Genomic DNA, 19,159 nt, shown 5'->3' on the forward strand with positions numbered 1-19,159 from the left:
TGATGGCCACCCCCCACCACGTGTCCACACGTGGCAGCTCCATCATCTCCAGACCTTGATGGCCACCCCCCACCACGTGTCCCCACGGGGCAGCTCCATCATCTCCAGACCTTGAGGGCCACCCCCACCACGTGTCCCCACGGGGCAGCTCCATCATCTCCAGACCTTCAGGGCCACCCCCACCACGTGTCCCCACGGGGCAGCGCCATCATCTCCAGACCTTGAGGGCCACCCCCACCACGTGTCCCCACGGGGCAGCTCCATCATCTCCAGACCTTGATGGCCACACCCCACCACGTGTCCCCACGGTGGCAGCGCCATCATCTCCAGACCTTGAGGGCCACCCCCACCACGTGTCCCCACGGGGCAGCTCCATCATCTCCAGACCTTGAGGGCCACCCCCACCACCTGTCCCCACGTGGCAGCTCCATCATCTCCAGACCTTGAGGGCCACCCCCACCACGTGTCCCCCACGTGGCAGCTCCATCATCTCCAGACCTTGATGGCCACCCCCACCACGTGTCCCCACAGGGCAGCTCCATCATCTCCAGACCTTGAGGGCCACCCCCACCACGTGTCCCCACGTGGCAGCTCCATCATCTCCAGACCTCCATCATCTCCAGACCTTGATGGCCACCCCCCACCACGTGTCCCCACGTGGCAGCTCCATCATCTCCAGACCTTGATGGGCCACCCCCACCACGTGTCCCCGCATGTCCCCGCGGCGTCCAGGAGCAAATCTTGGGTTCCAACACCCCGGGGACACCCCAAAACTTCGTTCACCTTGGGGACCTCGCCCTTCCTGCCCGGCGGCAGGCGGAGGATCCAGAAGTTCCTGTTCTTGAGGAGGTTCTCCATGTTCTCCAGGCGCCGCTGGAGCAGCCCGTACTCCCGGATGAGGGTGGCCAGCGCCGCGCATTTGCTCTCCAGCTGGTTGCCCAGCTCCGCCGCCGTCTTCTCGCAGTCGCCCAGCTTCTTCTCGGCCGCGCCGGCGCGGCCCTCCAGGTCGAGCAGGCGCGTGGCGTGGGAGTCCACCTTCCTCTCCACCGCCACCACCGTCACCCGCCAGCTCGGCCGCCGTCTGCGTCTCCCGCTCCGAGGTGCGCTCGAGCGGCGGGCGGGGCGGCGGGCGGAGGGGCGAGGGCGGCTGCGGAGCCTGCGGGAAGAGGGGGGTTGGGGGGGGGGGTGTCATGGTGGGGTGTGGGGGGACACCCCGAGAGCGACGTCGCTGTGTCACCGCAGGGTGCAAGGCACCCCCCACCCTCCACAAGGTGGTTAGGGCCCCACGGGATGGGGGGGGGGGGGGGGGACAGGACACCGTGGGGGGGGGGACACACTGTGGGGACACACCGTGGGGGGACACACCGTGGGGGGACACCGTGGGGGGGACACCGTGGGGGGGGACACACCATGGGGGGGACACACACCGGGGGGGGACACACACCATGGGTACACACACCATGGGGGGGGACACCGTGGGGGGGGGACACACCGTGGGGGGGGGGGACACTGTGGGGGGACACCGTGGGGGGGGACACCGTGGGGGGGGGACACACCATGGGGGGGGACACACACCGGGGGGGGACACACACCATGGGGGGGGGACACCGTGGGGGCAGACACACTGTGGGGGGACACCGTGGGGGGGACACCGTGGGGGGGGACACACCATGGGGGGGACACACACCGGGGGGGGGGACACACACCATGGGGGGGGACACCGTGGGGGGCAGACACACTGTGGGGGGGACACCGTGGGGGGGACACCGTGGGGGGGGGACACTGTGGGGTGGGACACACCATGGGGGGGACACACAACGGGGGGGGGGGACACAAACCATGGGGGACACACACCATGGGAGGGGACACCGTGGGGGGGGGACACACTGTGGGGGGGACACCGTGGGGGAGACACCGTGGGGGGGGACACCGTGGGGGGGGACACACTGTGGGGGGACACCGTGGGGGGGGACACCGTGGGGGGGGGACACACCATGGGGGACACACACCAGGGGGGGGACACAAACCATGGGGACACACACCATGGGGGGGGACACCGTGGGGGGGGACACACTGTGGGGGGACACCGTGGGGGGGACACCGTGGGGGGGGACACCGTGGGGGGGGGACACACCGTGGGGGGGGGACACACACCATGGGGGGGGACACACACCATGGGGGGGGGGACACCTTGGGGGGGGACAGACCGGGGGGGCACGATGACTCCATGGGGGACACACACCCCGTGGGGGGGGACACCGTGGGGGGGGGGACGCTTCTTGGGGGGGGGACACACACTGGGGGGGGGGGGAGGACACCTTGGGGGGGAGAACACACCTTGGGGGCCAAACCATGGGGACACACACACCGTGGGGGGGGACACAGCGTGGAGGGCGGACACTATGGGGGGACACACCATGGGGGGGGGGGGACACACCGTGGGGGACACAGTGGGGGGGGACACACCGTGGGGGGACACAACGTGGGAGGGGACACACCGGGGGGGGGGGACACACTGTGGGGGGGGGGGGACACGCCTTGGGGGGGGGGACACCTTGCGGGGGGGACAGCGGGGGGGGGGGACACACTGTTGGGGGGGGGGACACGCCTTGGGGGGGGGACAACATGGGGGGGACACACCGTGGGGGGGGGGGGGGACGCACCTTGGGGGGGGGGGACACACACCGTGTGGGGGGGGGACACACCGTGGGGTGGCGGACACCGGGGGGGGGGGGGACACACTGTGGGGGGGGGACAGCCTTGGGGGTGGGGGGGACACCTTGGGGGGGGGACAGCGGGGGGGGACACACACTGTGGGGGGGGGGACACGCCTTGGGGGGGGGACAACATGGGGGGACACACCGTGGGGGGGGGGAACGCACCTTGGGGGGGGGGGGGACACACACCGTGGGGGGGGGGACACACCGTGGGGGGGCGGACACCGGGGGGGGGGGACACACTGTGGGGGGGGGGACACGCCTTGGGGGGGGGGGACACCTTGGGGGGGGGACAGCGGGGGGGGGACACACACTGTGGGGCGGGGACACGCCTTGGGGGGGGGACAACATGGGGGGACACACCGTGGGGGGGGACACACCTTCGGGGGGGGACACACACACCGTGGGGGGGACACACACCGTGGGGGGACACACCGTGGGGCGGGGGACTCAGTGGGGGTGGGGGGGACACCGGGGGGGTGACACACACCGGGGGGGGGACACACACACACATGGGGGGGGACACATCGTGGGGGGGGACACACACCGGGGGGGGGGGGGGACATCTAAGGGGGGGGGGGGACACCGTGGGGGGGGGGGGGACACGACACCGTGGGGGGGGGGACACCGTGGGAAGGGGGGGACAAACCATTGGGGACACACACCGTGGGGGGGCGGACACCGTGGTGGGGGGACACACTGTGGGGGGGACACACATCGTGGCGGGGGGACACACACCGTGGTGGGGGGGGACACACCGGGGGGGACACACATCGGGGTGTGGGGGGAACACACACCGTGGGGGGGAGGTGGGGACAACGGGAGGGGGGGGGGGGGTTTACCCCCGAGGGGACCCCCGGGGATGGCAGGCGCTGTCAGGGCGCGCTGTCGCCATGGCGGGTGACACTTGGAGCGGCGGGGGGTGGGGGTGTGCTGTCAACCGGGGGGGGGGTGTGGAGGCGGCTCTGTCACGGGGGGGGGGGGGCTCAGAGGCGGGAGGGGGGAGCGGGCCGGGCAGGCCCGACCCCCGACGGCAGCTCGGCCCCCCGCCGGCCTCGGAGGCCCGGCCCCGGCCCCGCCGCCCCCCCCGGGGCTAACGGCGCGGCCCCGCCCCGACGTGAGGCCCCGCGGGACCCGGCAGAGCCCTTACCTGAGCGGGAGCCCCCTCGGCCATGGCCCCTTTGTTCCCTGCCCGGTGTCCCGGGGGCCTCGGCCGGGAGGATCCAGCGCCCGTTCGCTCCTTCACCTCCGCCCGCCGCCGGGCATCGGGCTGGGCCCCGGGGCGGCGCGGAGCGGCGGGGCGGGGGGCGCGGCGCGGCGGGGCGGGGCTCGGGTCCGACCCCGGGGTTGGGGGGGGGGGTGGAAACGAACGAGATTGTGAAGTGGAGGGGGGGGAAAGGCGAGAAACCGAGCGCGGCGGCTCCCGGTCCCGGCTCCGCCGCTCGGCGCTGGGAGCTCCCGGCGCCGCCGCTGCCCCGCCGAGCCGGCAGGGGGCGGGCTGCGCCGCCGCCGCCTCGCGGGCCGCGCCCGGGGGGGGCGCTCCGGGCGGGGCGGAGCGGGGGAGGCGGCCGGTGCCGCAGCGCCCCCTGCCGCGCCGACGGCATCACCGCGCGCGGCCGCCGCGCACCGTCGGGGCCCCCCCCCCCCCAGCCACCCCCCCCCGGCTCCCCCTCATCGGCCTCGGGCCCGGGGGGCGGGGCTGCGAGGGGCACGGGGGACTGGGGGCCAACTGGGGGATACTGGGGGAAGGGTCGGGGGGGTGGGACTGTAGGGGCGGGGGGGAACTGGGGAGAGACTGGAGAGGGACTGGGGGTGACTGGAGGGAACTGGAGAGGAACTGAGGAGGGACTGGAGAGGGACTGGGGGTGACTGGAGGGGCGGGGGGGTACTGGGGGAACTGGGGAGGGACTGGGGGGGTGACTGGAGGGGCGGGGGGGAACTGGGGAGGCACTGGGGAGGGACTGGGGAGAGACTGGAGGGGCGGGGAGAGACTGGGGGGAACTGGGGAGGGACTGGAGAGGCACTGGGGGTGACTGGAGGGGGCGGGGGGAACTGGGGAGGGACTGGAGAGAGACTGGAGGGGAACTGGGGAGAGACTGGAGAGGGACTGGAGAGGGACTGGAGGTGACTGGAGGGGTGGAGGGAACTGGGGAGGAGCTGGGGGTGACTGGAGGGGCGGGGGTAACTTGGGGAGGGACTGGGGAGAGACTGGGGGGAACTGGGGAGGGACTGGGGGTGACTGGAGGGGCGGGGGGGAACTGGGGAGAGACTGGAAGGGAGTGGGGAGGGACTGGGGGTGACTGGAGGGGCGGGGGGAACTGCAGAGGAACTGGGGGGAACTGCGGAAGGACTGGGGGGAACTGGAGAGAGATGGGGCGTAACTGGAGGGACTGGGGGAACTGGGAAGGACTCGGGGTAACCGGGGAGAGATGAGAGGTGACTGGAGACGGACTGGGGGTAACTGGACGGGCTGGGGGAACTGGGGAGGTGCTGACAGCAAGTGGGGAGGGGCTGGGAGGAACTGGGGAGGGGCTGGAAGGAACTGGGCCGACTGGGAGGACTGGGGGGAACTGGGGAGGGGCCTGCGGTAACTGGGGAGGGACCTGGGGCTGTTCCCGAGGTAACTGGGCTGACTGGGGTGAACTGGGGGGGGGGACCTGGGGGTGTTCCCGGGGTAACTGGGCTGACGGGAGGACTGGGGGGAACTGGGAAGGGGGTGGTGGGTAACTGGGGGCGGGGAGCTGGGGCTGTTCCCGGGGTAACTGGGCTGACGGGAGGACTGGGGGGGAACTGGGAAGGGACTGGGGGGGGGGACCTGGGGCTGTTCCCGGGGTAACTGGGCTGACTGGGAGGACTGGGGGGGGACCTGGGGCTGTTCCCGGGGTAACTGGGCTGACTGGGAGGACTGGGGGGAACTGGGGGGGGGGGAGCTGGGGCTGTTCCGGGGGTAACTGAGCTGACTGGGGGGGACTGGGGGGGACCTGGGGCTGCTCCCGGGGTAACTGGGCTGACTGGGAGGACTGGGGGGAACTGGGGGGGGAGCTGGGGCTGTTCCCGGGGTAACTGGGCTGACTGGGAGGACTGGGGGGAACTGGGGGGGGGGAGCTGGGGCTGTTCCCGGGGGGTAACTGAGCTGACTGGGGGGACTGGGGGGGGACCTGGGGCTGCTCCCGGGGTAACTGGGCTGACTGGGAGGACTGGGGGGAACTGGGGGGGGAGCTGGGGCTGTTCCCGGGGTAACTGGGAGGACTTGGGGGGAACTGGGGGGAGGACCTGGGGCTGTAACTGGGCTGACTGGGAGCACTGGGGGGGTCCTGGGGCGGCCATGGCGGCAGCGGGCCCGCTCCCCCCTCCTGCCCGCACCGTCGGGCGCCGCCATGCCGGGGGGCGGGGCTAGCGCGGGCGCCCCCTGCCGGCCCCGCCCGGCCCCGCCTCCCCCTCCACTCCCCCCCCCTCCCCGGCCCGGCGGCCTCGCGCCCCGCGGGGCTGTGAAATGGCGGCCGAGGGCGGCGTCGCCATGGAAACCTCTCCCCCTCCTACACCCCCCCCCCTCCCAATGGCTCCGCACCGAACGGGGCTCCTCGGGGGGGGTGGGGGGTGGGCACCGGACCGAGTGGCCCCGGCTCCCTCCCGGCCCTTCCCGGCCCCTCCGGTCGTGTCCGGTCTCCTCACGTCCCGTCCTGTCCCTCCCCATCCATCGCGGACATCGGTCCCGGCCCAGCGATCCCATCCAGTTCCATCCCAGCCCCATCCCATTGCACCCTGTCCCATCCAATCCCATCCCATCCCCATCCCATCCCATCCCCAGCCTGACACACCCTGTCCCATCCCATCCTATCCCATCCCATCCCATCCCAATCCCATCCCATCCCATCCCATCCCATCCCATCCCATCCCATCCCATCCCATCCATCCCATCATCCCAGCTCATCCCATCCCATCCATCCCATCCAAACCCGTCCCATCCAAACCCGTCCCATCCAAACCCGTCCCATCCCATCCCATCCATCCCATCCCATCCCATCCCATCCCATCCCATCCCATCCCCATCCCCATCCCATCCCATCCCATCCCCATCCCATCCCCATCCCATTCCATCCCATCCCCATCCCCATCCCCCATCCCATCCCAATCCCCATCCCATCCACATCCCATCCCCATCCCATCCCATCTCCAGCCTGACACACCCTGTCCCATCCCCCATCCCATCCCATCCCCCATCCCCATCCCATCCCCATCCCATCCCCATCCCATCCCATCTCCAGCCTGACACACCCTGTCCCATCCCCATCCCATCCCATCCCCATCCCATCTCCATCCCATCCCCATCCCCATCCCATCCACATCCCATCCCCATCCCCATCCCCATCCCATCCCATCTCCAGCCTGACACACCCTGTCCCATCCCCATCCCATCCCATCCACATCCCATCCCCATCCCATCCCATCCCATCTCCAGCCTGACACACCCTGTCCCATCCCCATCCCATCCCATCCCACCCCCATCCCTCCCATCTCATCCCAATCTCCATCCTCATCCCATCCCATTGCACCCTGTCCCATCCCATCCCCAGCCCACCACACCCTGTCCTATCCCCATCCCATCCCAATCTCCATCTCCATCCATCTCCATCCCATTCCCATCCCCATTCCCATCCCCATCCCATTCCATTCCAATACCCATCCCATCCCCATCCCAATCCCATCCCCATCCCATCTCATCCCAATCTCCATCCTCATCCCATCCCAATCCCATCCCAATCTCCATCCCAATCCCCATCCCCATCCCATCCCCATCCCATCTCATCCCAATCTCCATCCTCATCCCATCCCCAGCCCACCACACCCTGTCCCATCCCCATTCCCATCCCCACCCCATCCCCACCCATTCCCACCCCATCCCATCCCATCCCCACCCCTTTCCCTCCTGTCCCGGTGCTGCGTGTGCCCCCCCAGCCCAACGTCCTGACCTCGGGGCCCCCCCAGCTGGGTGACAATGGTGGGAAGTTGGTGACACCGGCGTCGGGGACGGGCAGGAAACTCCTCAGCTCGCGGAAAAGGAGAGGGGACGGGGAGGACAGGGCCGCATCCTGTCACCGCCGCAGCGCCGGGGCGAGGAGCAGGGGCTTCCCGCGGCCCCCCACGGCAACACCCACGGGGTGACACCCACCCACCCGCGTGGGGAGCGCGATGGCACCCCCGCCACCCGGACCGGGGGACCCCCGAAATGTCACCCCCCTGTCCCGGCGGGTGACGCCTGTCACGAGGGGATACCGGGAGCAGCGCTGGGATGGGGGGTCACCGCCCCCGGGGCTCGGCCGTGCCGGTGCGACTGGGGAGACTGGGATGGAGGGGCAGCGACTGGGCAGGGGGCCGGACGCACGGGACAGCTCTGCGCGTCCGGTCACGCCGTACGTTTATTTCCCGCTACCGGATCTGGTCGGGGACGGGGGGGATCGGGATGGCGGACCGCCGGCGCTGGCTGGGGTTCCTCCGAGCGCCGGGATCGGGGTAGATACGCACCGAGCACACACGGACGCCACACCGGCGGGGACAGAATCCCAGGATCCCAGCATGGCAGGGGTTGGAGGGGACCTCTGGGGACCCCCCACCCAACCCCCTGCCCAAGCAGGGTCACCCAGAGCAGGCTGCACAGGACCTTGTCCAGGTGGGGCTTGAATATCTCCAGAGAAGGAGACTCCCCAGCCCCTCTGGGCAGCCAGGGCTCCATCACCCTCAGAGGGAAGAAGTTCTTCCTCGGGTTCAGCTGGAGCTTCCTCGGCTTCAGTTTGTGCCCGTTGCCCCTTGTCCTGTCGCTGGGCACCACTGGGAAGAGTCTGGCCCCGTCCTCCTGACCCCCACCCTGCAGATATTTCGAGGCATTTCCAAGGTCCCCTCTCAGCCTTCTCTTCTCCAGGCTGAACAAGCCCAGCTCCCTCAAGCCCTCTCCTCCTAGGAGAGATGCTCCAGTCCCCTCCTCATCCTCGCAGCCCTGCGCTGGGCTCTATCCAGTAGCTCCTCATCTTTCTTGAACTGGGAGCCCAGCACTGGACACAGCACTGCAGATGGGGCCTCAGTGGGGCAGAGCAGAGGGGGAGGAGACCCTCCCTCGCCCTGCTGCCCACACTCCTCTGAATGCACCCCAGGAGACCATTGGCCTTCTGGGCAGCCAGGGCACGCTGCTGGCTCATGGTCACCCTGTCGTCCCCCAGCACTCCCAGTCCCTCTCCGCAGAGCTGCTCCCCAGCAGCTCAGCCCCAGCCTGTACTGGTGCCTGGGGTTGTTCCTCCCAGGCGCAGGACCCTTGCCCTTGCCCCTTGTTGAACCTCATCAGGTTCCTCTCTGCCAAACTCTCCAGCCTGTCCAGGTCTCGCTGGATGCCAGCACAGCCTGCCGCTGTATCTACATACGTGTGTGCTTACGGTGTCCCGTGTGGCTCGTACCCGCTGCCGGATCCGGCCCCTTCTCCCCCCACTCCCACCCCACCGCCCAGCATCTCCAGCCCCGCACACCCCGGCAGCCACCACCCCACTCCAGGATGGCAACAGGGGACAACGGAACTTCCCCCAGCCCGGGCTGGGGACCCATCGGCCGCCACCACGGCCACAGGGGACCAGGTCATGGGGGGCAGAGGGGCTGCGGGGATGGATCCAGGGTGCCAGTCCCACCCCGCAAACACCCCAGGAGCGCGGGGACCCCCACCACAGCCAGCTCGGGCAGGAACGGTTTATTGGCAGCCCCGGTACAAAGCGCTGAGGAAGCGGCGACGCAAAGCCAGCGCGGCCGCCGCGGCGAGCCGAGGTCCCTCCAGCTCCGCTGCGACGCCGCGGGGAGATGAAGAGAGGAGCGCGCGGCGTCGGGCGGCCCGATCCTCGCCAGAGCGCACCGGGGCCGCGGCGTCCCGGCAGCGCCGCAGCCGCACGCCGGTGCTCCTCCCGGTGAAGGGATTGTCCCGGCTCAACCACGCCGCGGAGCCGTGACCGGCAACTCCTTGGCCACCGCTGCAGCTCCGTTTCCGCGCGGCCAGCGTCCGGAGCGCGACGTTCTCCTCGCGTAAAACCGAAGTCCGCTTCCAGCCGTAGCCACGGCGGAGAAAAAGCTTAAAAGCCCGAAAGCTGGACGCCGAGCCGCCTCCTGCGCCGGATCCGGCTCTCCGAGTGCTCAGCCGGAGCGGTAGCAGAGTGAAGCGGAGCCCGCTCGGCGCTGCGGAATACGTGGAAAACGCCAATAAATAACAACCGGGTGCCGGGGAAGGGCGCTGCAGGCGTCGGCGCGGGCGAGCAGGGGCGAAACGCGGCGTCCGGCGAGGCGAGCGTCGCCGCCGTCGCCCGCCCGAGCCGGGCTTGGGAAGGGGAACACGGTCACCGACGGACTTTTTACAAAAGTTCTTACAAAACACGATCACGAAGCGGCAGGCGACGACACAGAGCGGAAGAGACAGCACGTTACAGCCACCGCGGGGACAACAGCGATCAGCGCCGAGGGGTCACCCCGCTATTTACACAGACGCCCGAAAATCTGCGGTCAGTTATCGCGTCACATCGAAGTGTTTTTAGATCAACCGTGAAATATAGTGCCATACATTTCCTTGTAGTAGTATAATAATAATTAATAATAATAATAATAACAACATACTACTTCTAGATTAACTAAAAACCAAACGGCTCTTTACAGGGGTTAGGAGAAGCTGCTTTCACTCGTCGGACTTACCTGAGTGTGAGACCAAACCCAGTTAAAAAATAATAATAAAACCACCTTCACTGACAGGAGTCCGTCTGACGGCTCCGCTCCCCCGGGGCCAGAGGGAAACTGGAGCCCGACCACCGCCCAGAACATCCTTCGCGAGACCGGAGTCCTCCTCAGGCAGCGTCACCCGACGACACCTCCTCAGCCCCGTCCGCTCCTCCCGCGCTTCCTTTTTCGCGCCTTTGCTCTTCGCCGCTTTGGCCAAAATCCCGCGTCGCGTCCCTAAGCGCGTCGTCCGCCTCGCTTCTCCTCCCCGCATCCCGGTTCTGGTCTGGCAGCGCGGCGGCGGGCGGGCGGAAAAAAGCAAGGGCAAGCTCGTCACTCCCGAATATGCACAAAGGAAGGTGGGGAAACACCGGCGAAACGCGGACCCCCGAGCGTCGCTCGGGATTGTTCTCTACAGGCAAAATCCAAACTCGCGTGGGGGACGACTCCAGCACGAGGCCTGCGCCGCGACGGCAGCCTCGCGTAGCCCGGCGCGGTCGCGGAGGCGGTCGAGGCCGTCCGATCAAGAGTTTTTCAGAGGGATTCCTTCGACGCTTCGACCAAAGCGGGCTTCGTAGCGCGACCACACGGATTCCGCTGCGATACGAGTTCGCCTCCCATCACGCCGCGCCGTCCCCCCCCCCCGCCGCCACCGCGAGCCCTCCCGCCACAGCGCTACTGCTTAGTTTCTTTTTTCACGCAGAAATGGCCGGTTTGAGTCGCCGACTCCAGGTTGTGCTGCGAATCCTCCCCGGGCCGAGGGTTGCGGGAGTGGATTTTCTGGTGGCAGTTGAGGGACTCTTTGTAGCGGAAGTGCTTCCCGCAGACGGGGCACTGGTAGGGGGTCTCGCCGGTGTGGACCCGCCAGTGTTTGAGGAGGTGGTCCCGCCGGATGAAGCTCTTCCCGCACTCGGTGCACTGGTACGGCCTCTCGCCGGTGTGGATGCGCTGATGGCGGATGGCTTTGGAGAGGTCGCGGAAGTCCTTCCCACAGTAGGTGCACGTCAGCGGGCCGTCGCCCTTCCCCGTGTGCAGCTTCTGGTGCAGGATCAGGCTCACCTCCAGGCTGAAGCTCTCCTTGCACTGGGAGCAGGTGTAGGGCCGCTCCACCATGTTGTTCACCTGGTGCCTGACCAAGCCGTACTTGAAACCGGAGCTCTTTTCCCCGTCGGGGCGCTTGGACGGCTTGGAGCGCGACGGCCCCTGGCCCTTCGCGGCGCCCGCTTTGGATTTCGGCCTGAAGCTCTCTCCGTGCTCCAGGGAGGTGCAGGCTTCTTCGTCGGCGTGGGCCTTCTGGTGGGCGGCGAAGAGCTCCTTCTCCAGGAAGCTCTCCCCACACTCGCAGCAGATGTACGGCCCCTCCACCGTGGCCACGTCCTCCAGAGCGTCCTTCTTGGCCAAGTCTCTCCCGCGGCGAGCGGAGCGCCTCAGCCCGTTGCCCGTCGGGGTTCTCTGCTGCGGGGTCGAGCCGCTCGGCTTCGCCTCTTCCTCCGGGCTGGAGAAAACCTCTTCCCACTTTCCCGCCAACGAGCCCGGAAGCTCGAGGCTTTCGGGACCTTCCTCGTCACACTGCTGTTCATCTGGCAGAGCAGAGACATTCGTGTCATTTCTCTGAGACGCCGCCGGCCTCGTTAATCAGACCGCAGCTCCCTTGGGGCAGAGGCCGTCTCCGCTCGGCACGCACCAGGCAGAACCTGGCACCGCGGGGCTGCAAGTCCCGCGCGGGAGCTGCCTCAGCAGTGCCGGAGCACAGAGCCAGCCAAAGGACAGCGACTTCCAATCAGAGAATCGTTAAGGTTGGAAAAGACCCTTAAGATCATCGAGTCCAACCGTCAACCCAACATGGCCAAGGCCTCCACTAAACCATGTCCCCAAGGGTCGGAACCTCCCCTGATGCAGCTTGAGGCCGTTGCCTCTCGTCCTGTTGCTGGTTCCTGGGGAGCAGAGACCAACCCCCCCTCACTGCACCCTCCTGGCAGGGAGCTGCAGAGAGCGAGAAGGTCTCCCCTCAGCCTCCTCTTCTCCAGACGGAACAGCCCCAGCTCCTTCAGCCGCTCCTCAGCAGACTTCTTCTCCAGCCCCCTCCCCAGCCTCGCTGCCCTTCTCTGGACACGCTCCAGCCCCTCCAGGTCCTGCTTGCAGTGAGGGGCCCAGCACTGCACACAGCACTGGAGGGGCGGCCTCAGCAGCGCCCAGTCCAGGGGCACCATCCCTGCCCTGCTCCCGCTGCCCACCCCATTGCTGAGCCAAGCCAGGATGGTGGTGGCCTTCTTGGCCACCTGGGCACACTGCTGGCTCCTGGTCAGCCGGCTGTCGCCCAGCACCCCCAGGGCCTTTTCTGCCGGGCAGCTCTCCAGCTGCTCCTCCCCAAGCCTGCAGCGCTGCTGGGGTTGGTGTGACCCAAGGGCAGGATGCGGCCCTTGGCCTTGTTGACCCTCACACAGTTGGCCTCGGGCCATGGATGCAGCCTGCCCAGACCCCTCTGCAGAGCCTTCCTGCCCTCGAGCAGATCGACGCTCCCGCCCAGCGTGGTGTCCCCTGCAGACTGACCGAGGGAGCACGCGATCCCCTCACCCAGATCACTGATGAAGGCTTCTTGGGAAAGCTCAGCCAGCACAAGGCTGAGATCTCTCCGTACAGCGAGACCAAGGGAAACGGTGGGTTCCTCAGCAGGAGGTGAAGCAGGGCAGGTCTTTAAGAATGTGTGGTTTAGGATAAAGGCAAAAAAAAAAAATGGAGGGAAGGGGAATAAAACCTCTTTTCCTTCTGGGCTTGTGCAGTGCCTGGGGTTGAAGGATCTCCCACGGCGTCAGGGGTAACTGCAAGCAACCGCCAAGGACCCTGGCGAAGGGAGGGTGGGAAGAACCCAGAGGATCTGGGGATGCGGAGAAGAGGGCAGAAAAACCCACAGGTTTCCGCGCAGCGCGAGGAGGTAAAGCTGTGCTGAGCATCTGCAGGCCCAGAGAAGACGGCTCGGCACTCCCCGCCACCGGGCTCTCCAGCCACTCGCCTCCTTGCCCGACATCGAGACGCGCGGCGTGAAAACGGGCCGCTTTGCTCGGATCGGGCTGAAGTTCTGGAAAAACATCAGCTGGAACAGCTGAGCTGCCGCTGAGCACGAGGCCGGGAAGCCAGGAGCACGTCCGAGCAAGGGACGCTTCCCAACGCGGCTCGCGCGTCCCCCCGCGCTTCAGCGCAGAGAAAGCTGCGAAAAAAATCTCGCTTCGCAAAAAGCCTTTTCAGAACTTTGAAGCCTGCCTGCGCTACGCACGCTCCTGGCTCAGCTCTGCTTCACCCAAAGACGCGACCTCGCCGAGCGATGCGACAGCAGATGGGTGACCCATGGTCCCGGAGCCAGCCCAGTGCTGCTTTCCAGCCCGCTCCTCCCGCGGGCGGGACTCTGTCGGCCTCGGCTGCCGTCCGGCGCCCGCGCTGAGCCCTTGAGGCAAGTCCAGCAGAGACAGCGGCGAAGGCCGGATCTCGCGTCGGGCAAACCACAGAATGACAGAATGTTGGGGGTTGGAAGGGACCTCTGGGGACCCCCCACCCAACCCCCTGCCCAAGCAGGGTCACCCACAGCAGGCTGCACAGCACCGCGGCCAGGCGGGGCTTGAATATCTCCAGGGAAGGAGACTCCACAGCCCCTCTGGGCAGCCTGGGCCAGGGCTCCGTCACCCTCAGAGGGAAGAAGTTCTTCCTCGGGTTCAGCTGGAGCTTCCTCGGCTTCAGTTTGTGCCCGTTGCCCCTTGTCCTGTCGCTGGGCACCACTGGGAAGAGTCTGGCCCCGGCCTCCTGACCCCCACCCTGCAGATATTTAGAGGCATTTCCAAGGTCCCCTCGCAGCCTTCTCTTCTCCAGGCTGAACAAGCCCAGCTCCCTCAGCCTCTCCTCCTAGGAGAGATGCTCCAGGCCCCTCCTCATCCTCGTAGCCCTGCGCTGGGCTCTCTCCAGTAGCTCCTCATCTTTCTTGAACTGGGGAGCCCAGCACTGGACACAGCACTGCAGATGGGGCCTCAGTGGGGCAGAGCAGAGGGGGAGGAGACCCTCCCTCGCCCTGCTGCCCACACTCCTCTGAATGCACCCCAGGAGACCACTGGCCTTCTGGGCAGCCAGGGCACGCTGCTGGCTCATGGTCACCCTGTCGTCCCCCAGCACTCCCAGTCCCTCTCCGCAGAGCTGCTCTCCAGCAGCTCAGCCCCAGCCTGGACTGGTGCCTGGGGTTGTTCCTCCCCAGGCGCAGGACCCTGCCCTTGCCCTTGTTGAACCTCATCAGGTTCCTCTCTGCCCAACTCTCCAGCCTGTCCAGGTCTCGCTGGATGGCAGCACAGCCTGCTGGTGTATCCACCACTTCTCCCAGTTCTGTGTCACCAGCAAACTGGCTGAGGGTACGCTCTAACTCTTCATCCAGGTCGTTGATGAAGAAGTTGGACAAGACTGGGCCCAGTACTGATCCCTGGGGAACATCACCAGTTACCGGCCTCCAACCAGACTCAGCACCGCTGATGCCAACCCTCTGAGCTCGGCCGCTCATCCAGTTCTCGATCCACCTCACCGACCACTCACCCAGCCCACACTTCCTGAGCTCCCCTGTGAGGATGTTATGGGAGACCGTGCAACGCCAAGCAAGCGCCAAGAGCCCGAGGCCGCCTCCTCCTCCCCCTCTGCGCAGCGCTCGGCGAGGCTCCGCGCTCCCGACTCACATGTACTGGGGACCTCCATGCTTTCCTCCTCTTCAGAGCCGTCGTGGCTTTCGGCCAGGGTCTCTTCATACTTAGTCCACGAGCTGTCATCAGGACCAGGGAAGGAAAACTCTGCTCACAAAGAGAAAACAAGGACAGGAGTTTGTGCTGACGCCTCCCAGCTGCGTCACGGGGGAGAAGAGCTGATGAGGAAAGCGAAACCACGCCGGCACCCAAGGGCAGAGCTGGCAAATCCCAGGGGCAGAGGCAAGGAGCCGAGCGCAGGCGCGCGGTGGCAGCCCCACGTCCGCTTCCCGCCTCCCCGCCGAGTCCCAGGAACCCCGTGGCTCACCGGTGCTGGGGTCTGTCGGGGTGTCCCCTCCCTCAGAGTCATCCGGATCCTCGGCATTGGGATCCTCCCCTTGCTCAATCCGCGACAGCAGGTCAGGCTTCGAAATGGCAGCATCTGCAGGTAGAAAGAGGGTCGGGACGTCTCCTCCGGCCTCGCAGGAGAGAGACATTCTCCAACCTTTGCCCACCAACCTTCCTTCACTGCTGGGGCTGACGGGGAACGGAAAGAGAGGCTTACGGAGACGCTCTCACACGTCTGCACCGCTCACCTTGTCTGGCCCTGGGGACATGAGCGGACTGCAGGAGCACACTCTGCTCGGGTGAGGAGCACCTCCCAAGCCTGCAGCGTGAGGAGGAGAATAAGAAAATGCATCTGTGCTTACCTCCGGGCTTCCTTTCTTCTCCTCTCTGCTAAGGTCCGCGGGTCCATTACAATGGGGACTTCAGCTCGGGGACAGCACCAGAGCTGTCAGCCGGCGGCAGCAGGGGAAGTGCCCTCCCCATGCGGTTCCCTCCAGCCAGGACCACTCCATCCTACTCGTCCGAGTCCCAAGCTGCTCGCGGGTTTTGGTGGGGGAAAGGGGGGACAATCACAACCTCTCCTAGGGCGGAGAGCGGAAAAACTTCGTTTCCAAACAAGTGGGTATTCATTTCCACCGCTGCTCCGGTGGATCCGTTTGCCTTAAACGAGGGCCAAACCCCTAAACCTCATTGCTCCGAAAGAAACAAAAGAAAGAAACCTTCAGATGAAGCACAGATACATTTTTCTAACCTCCAGGCTCAGATCCACAGACGCCCTTCGGCGGGGCCGCTACGTTCCTGCGCCTCTAGCGCAGCGGGATCAGTTTTTAAATGGGAGAACGGGGGGGGGGCAGTATTTATCCTTCACCTTTTTTCCCCCTCTTTGCACACAGGGACTGCTGAAGACCTCTGTCCGAAAAGATGGAGGAAGAAAGGAAGGAGAAAAGAAGGATGGAAGGTCTGGGCCGCCCCGAATCGGATGGCAGGGCGGGGGTGAGCCTGCATAGCGGTGGCCTCGGCGCAGGGAGCAGACGCCGGGGATCTCTCCTGCCCAGCTGAGGCATGGGCGCTTCTCCGTGGAGGCGACGCGTCCCCCCCCGTGAGGGAAACCCCCCTGCAGCCGGCACCGCGCCCGCCAAGCCGCCGGAGGGGAAAAGCGGAAGGCAGAGCCTGCCTTCGCCCGCTGCTTCTCCCCAGCTCCGCGGGAGCAGAAGCTGCCAACGTGCTCGCGCCAGAAACGGTCCCCGGGACGAGGGTGGGGGTCAGAGCGAGCACCACGGCGGGCAGGTTACGGCTGAAGGACTGACCGCCCCCCTGGACAGGGCTGGAAGGAACCCCAGAGGCAGGGCACCCCTCTGCTGCGCTACGTGGCAAGCGGGCTGAGGCACCCAGCGCAGTGGATCTGTGGGCCTTTGCCTGACAAAAAAACCCCGCCTCTTCCCCATCTTTACTCGGCTTGAGGGGTCCTCTCGCTTCCCCTCCTCCTCCCGACCCGGGTGCTCGCTCGGCTCCCACCGGCCGCCGTCAGGGAGACGCTCGGGACGTCCGTCCCACCGCTCCACCGAAGCGGTGAGGGCTGAACTCGCCGGGGCTGGCGGCGAAAGCCGTGAGGCGTCCCTGGATCGGCACGCCGCCCGCCCGCCCCGCTCCCACCAGGCGCTTCCCCGGGGAAGCCTGGCGCAACGGAAGGCCCGGGGGGCGAACCCCGGCTCGTCTTTACCCATCGAGATGACGGCCTCGTAGTTGCCTTTCATGATATGCCTGTAGAGCTCCTTCTGCCACTCGTTCAAGCTCTTCCATTCCTCCTCCGAGAAGTTAAACGAAGCATCGCCGAATGCCACGGGGACCTGCAATTAGAGGCATCGCGCGCTCAGGCGTTTTGCTGCTCCTGGAAGAAAACACCCGGGGATGTTTTCTGGTTCAAACTCCTCCAGCACGGCACAGGAGAGCTCCACGCAGCGAGGCCTCACTCGGCCCTGGCGCCTGGCTCGGGCAGCTTCAGCCCCGCCTGCCGGGGACACACGGGGTCCTCCCCTCGCCGCCTGCCCGGCCTCCTCACGCCGCAGGCACGGCGCCCGACACGGAGCCCTGTCCCCGCTTCATTTTTGAGGTGGCTCTGCAGCCATTGCCTCTGAAGAGGAATCAAGAGAATCCCAGCATGGCAGGGGCTGGAAGGGACCTCTGTGGGTCACCCAGCCCAACCCCCTGCCGAAGCAGGGTCACCCACAGCAGGCTGCACAGCACCGCGGCCAGGCGGGGCTGGAAGATCTCCAGAGAAGGAGACTCCCCAGCCCCTCTGGGCAGCCTGGGCCAGGGCTCCGTCACCCTCAGAGGGAAGAAGTTCTTCCTCGGGTTCAGCTGGAGCTTCCTCGGCTTCAGTTTGTGCCCGTTGCCCCTTGTCCTGTCGCTGGGAACCACTGGAAAGAGTCTGGCCCCGGCCTCCTGACCCCCACCCTGCAGATATTTAGAGGCATTTCCAAGGTCCCCTCTCAGCCTTCTCTTCTCCAGGCTGAACAAGCCCAGCTCCCTCAGCCTCTCCTCCTAGGAGAGATGCTCCAGTCCCCTCCTCATCCTCGTAGCCCTGCGCTGGGCTCTCTGCAGTAGCTCCTCATCTTTCTTGAACTGGGGAGCCCAGCACTGGACACAGCACTGCAGATGGGGCCTCAGTGGGGCAGAGCAGAGGGGGAGGAGACCCTCCCTCGCCCTGCTGCCCACACTCCTCTGAACGCAGCCTAGGAACTGGGGACACGTCCCCAAACCCGGCAGGCACGCGGGGCTGAGCCACGCAATCCTGCTCAGCTCCAACCACGCTGAGGAGCCTGCGACCCCGCGCAGAGCGGCCGACGAGCTTTGGTGAAGACCACGCCCGTATATAACGAGCGGTGCGTAATTAACATAGCGGGACCTGCGCGGAGCAGCGGACCGTTACCTTGGGGACCTCGCCCTTCGCCCCAGGGGGCAGGCGCAGGATCCAGAAGTTCCTGTTCTTGAGGAGGTTCTCCATGTTCTCCAGCCTCTTCTGCAGCTGCCCGTACTCCTGGATCAGCGTCCCCAGCGCCGTCCACTTGCTCTCCAGCTGGTTCCCAAACTCCACCGCCGTCTTCTCGCAGCCGATCAGCTTGGTTTCCGCCATCCTCATCCTCCCTTCCAGGTTCATCAGCTGGGCGGCCTGGGCGTCCACCTTCCTGTCCACGGCCTGGATCTCGGTCACCAGCGTCAGGGAGATCTCGGCGGCCGGCGGCTCGGCCTCCCCGCCGGGGCTTTGCTCGGGCCCGGCCAGCGGCTGCTCCAGGGCCAGCTCCTGGGACTCCATCTCCCACTCCAGCTCCTGAAGGGGGGGAAAGGAGGGAACAAGACGGGGCCGTGAGAGACAACCGGGATGGCGTCCCCGGGACGGGCCTGCACCGGAGCGGAGAGCTCGCAGGCCCAGCCGCCCGGGAGGGGGGGACAAGAGACAGAGCCAGGCTGGGGGAAGGCGGCGGGGCTTACCTGAGCGGGGGCCCAGTCGGCCATGGCCGTGCGGGGCGGCGGCGGGGGAGGGGGGGAGCGGCGGCGGAGCGGGAGCGGGCGGGAGGCGGCGGCGGCGCGGGCCCGGCGCCTCCTCAGCAGCGGCGGGGCAGAGCGGCCATGCCGTGAGCGCGGAGCACGCTGGGAGAGGCG

General features: G+C 67.2%; 2 protein-coding genes across 2 annotated transcripts in view; one reads left to right on the top strand and one right to left on the bottom strand.

Moving 5' to 3' along the window:
* The window catches only part of LOC104328045 (uncharacterized), a 29,808-nt gene extending 10,649 nt beyond the window's left edge, over window positions 1-19,159 (bottom strand). The window contains exons 1-11 of the mRNA XM_075417947.1: window positions 18,989-19,159; window positions 18,429-18,827; window positions 17,220-17,346; window positions 15,480-15,593; window positions 15,149-15,259; window positions 11,125-12,028; window positions 10,644-11,018; window positions 10,428-10,554; window positions 9,464-10,059; window positions 4,058-4,303; window positions 784-1,105 (exon numbers count right to left, since the gene is read on the bottom strand). Of these exons, the coding sequence (XP_075274062.1) occupies window positions 784-1,105; window positions 4,058-4,303; window positions 9,464-10,059; window positions 10,428-10,554; window positions 10,644-11,018; window positions 11,125-12,028; window positions 15,149-15,259; window positions 15,480-15,593; window positions 17,220-17,346; window positions 18,429-18,827; window positions 18,989-19,012 (3,345 nt within the window). The 5' untranslated portion in view covers window positions 19,013-19,159. The remainder of the gene's footprint in view (window positions 1-783; window positions 1,106-4,057; window positions 4,304-9,463; window positions 10,060-10,427; window positions 10,555-10,643; window positions 11,019-11,124; window positions 12,029-15,148; window positions 15,260-15,479; window positions 15,594-17,219; window positions 17,347-18,428; window positions 18,828-18,988) is intronic.
* LOC142361221 (uncharacterized) lies at window positions 7,201-10,332 on the top strand. Its single transcript, XM_075420053.1, has 2 exons — window positions 7,201-8,128; window positions 9,076-10,332. The coding sequence occupies exons 1-2, from the start codon at window positions 7,908-7,910 to the stop codon at window positions 9,695-9,697; spliced, it is 843 nt and encodes a 280-aa protein (XP_075276168.1). The 5' UTR covers window positions 7,201-7,907; the 3' UTR covers window positions 9,698-10,332.

This window comes from Opisthocomus hoazin, chromosome 4, assembly GCF_030867145.1.
Source record: "Opisthocomus hoazin isolate bOpiHoa1 chromosome 4, bOpiHoa1.hap1, whole genome shotgun sequence".
NCBI classification, from domain to species: domain Eukaryota; kingdom Metazoa; phylum Chordata; class Aves; order Opisthocomiformes; family Opisthocomidae; genus Opisthocomus; species Opisthocomus hoazin.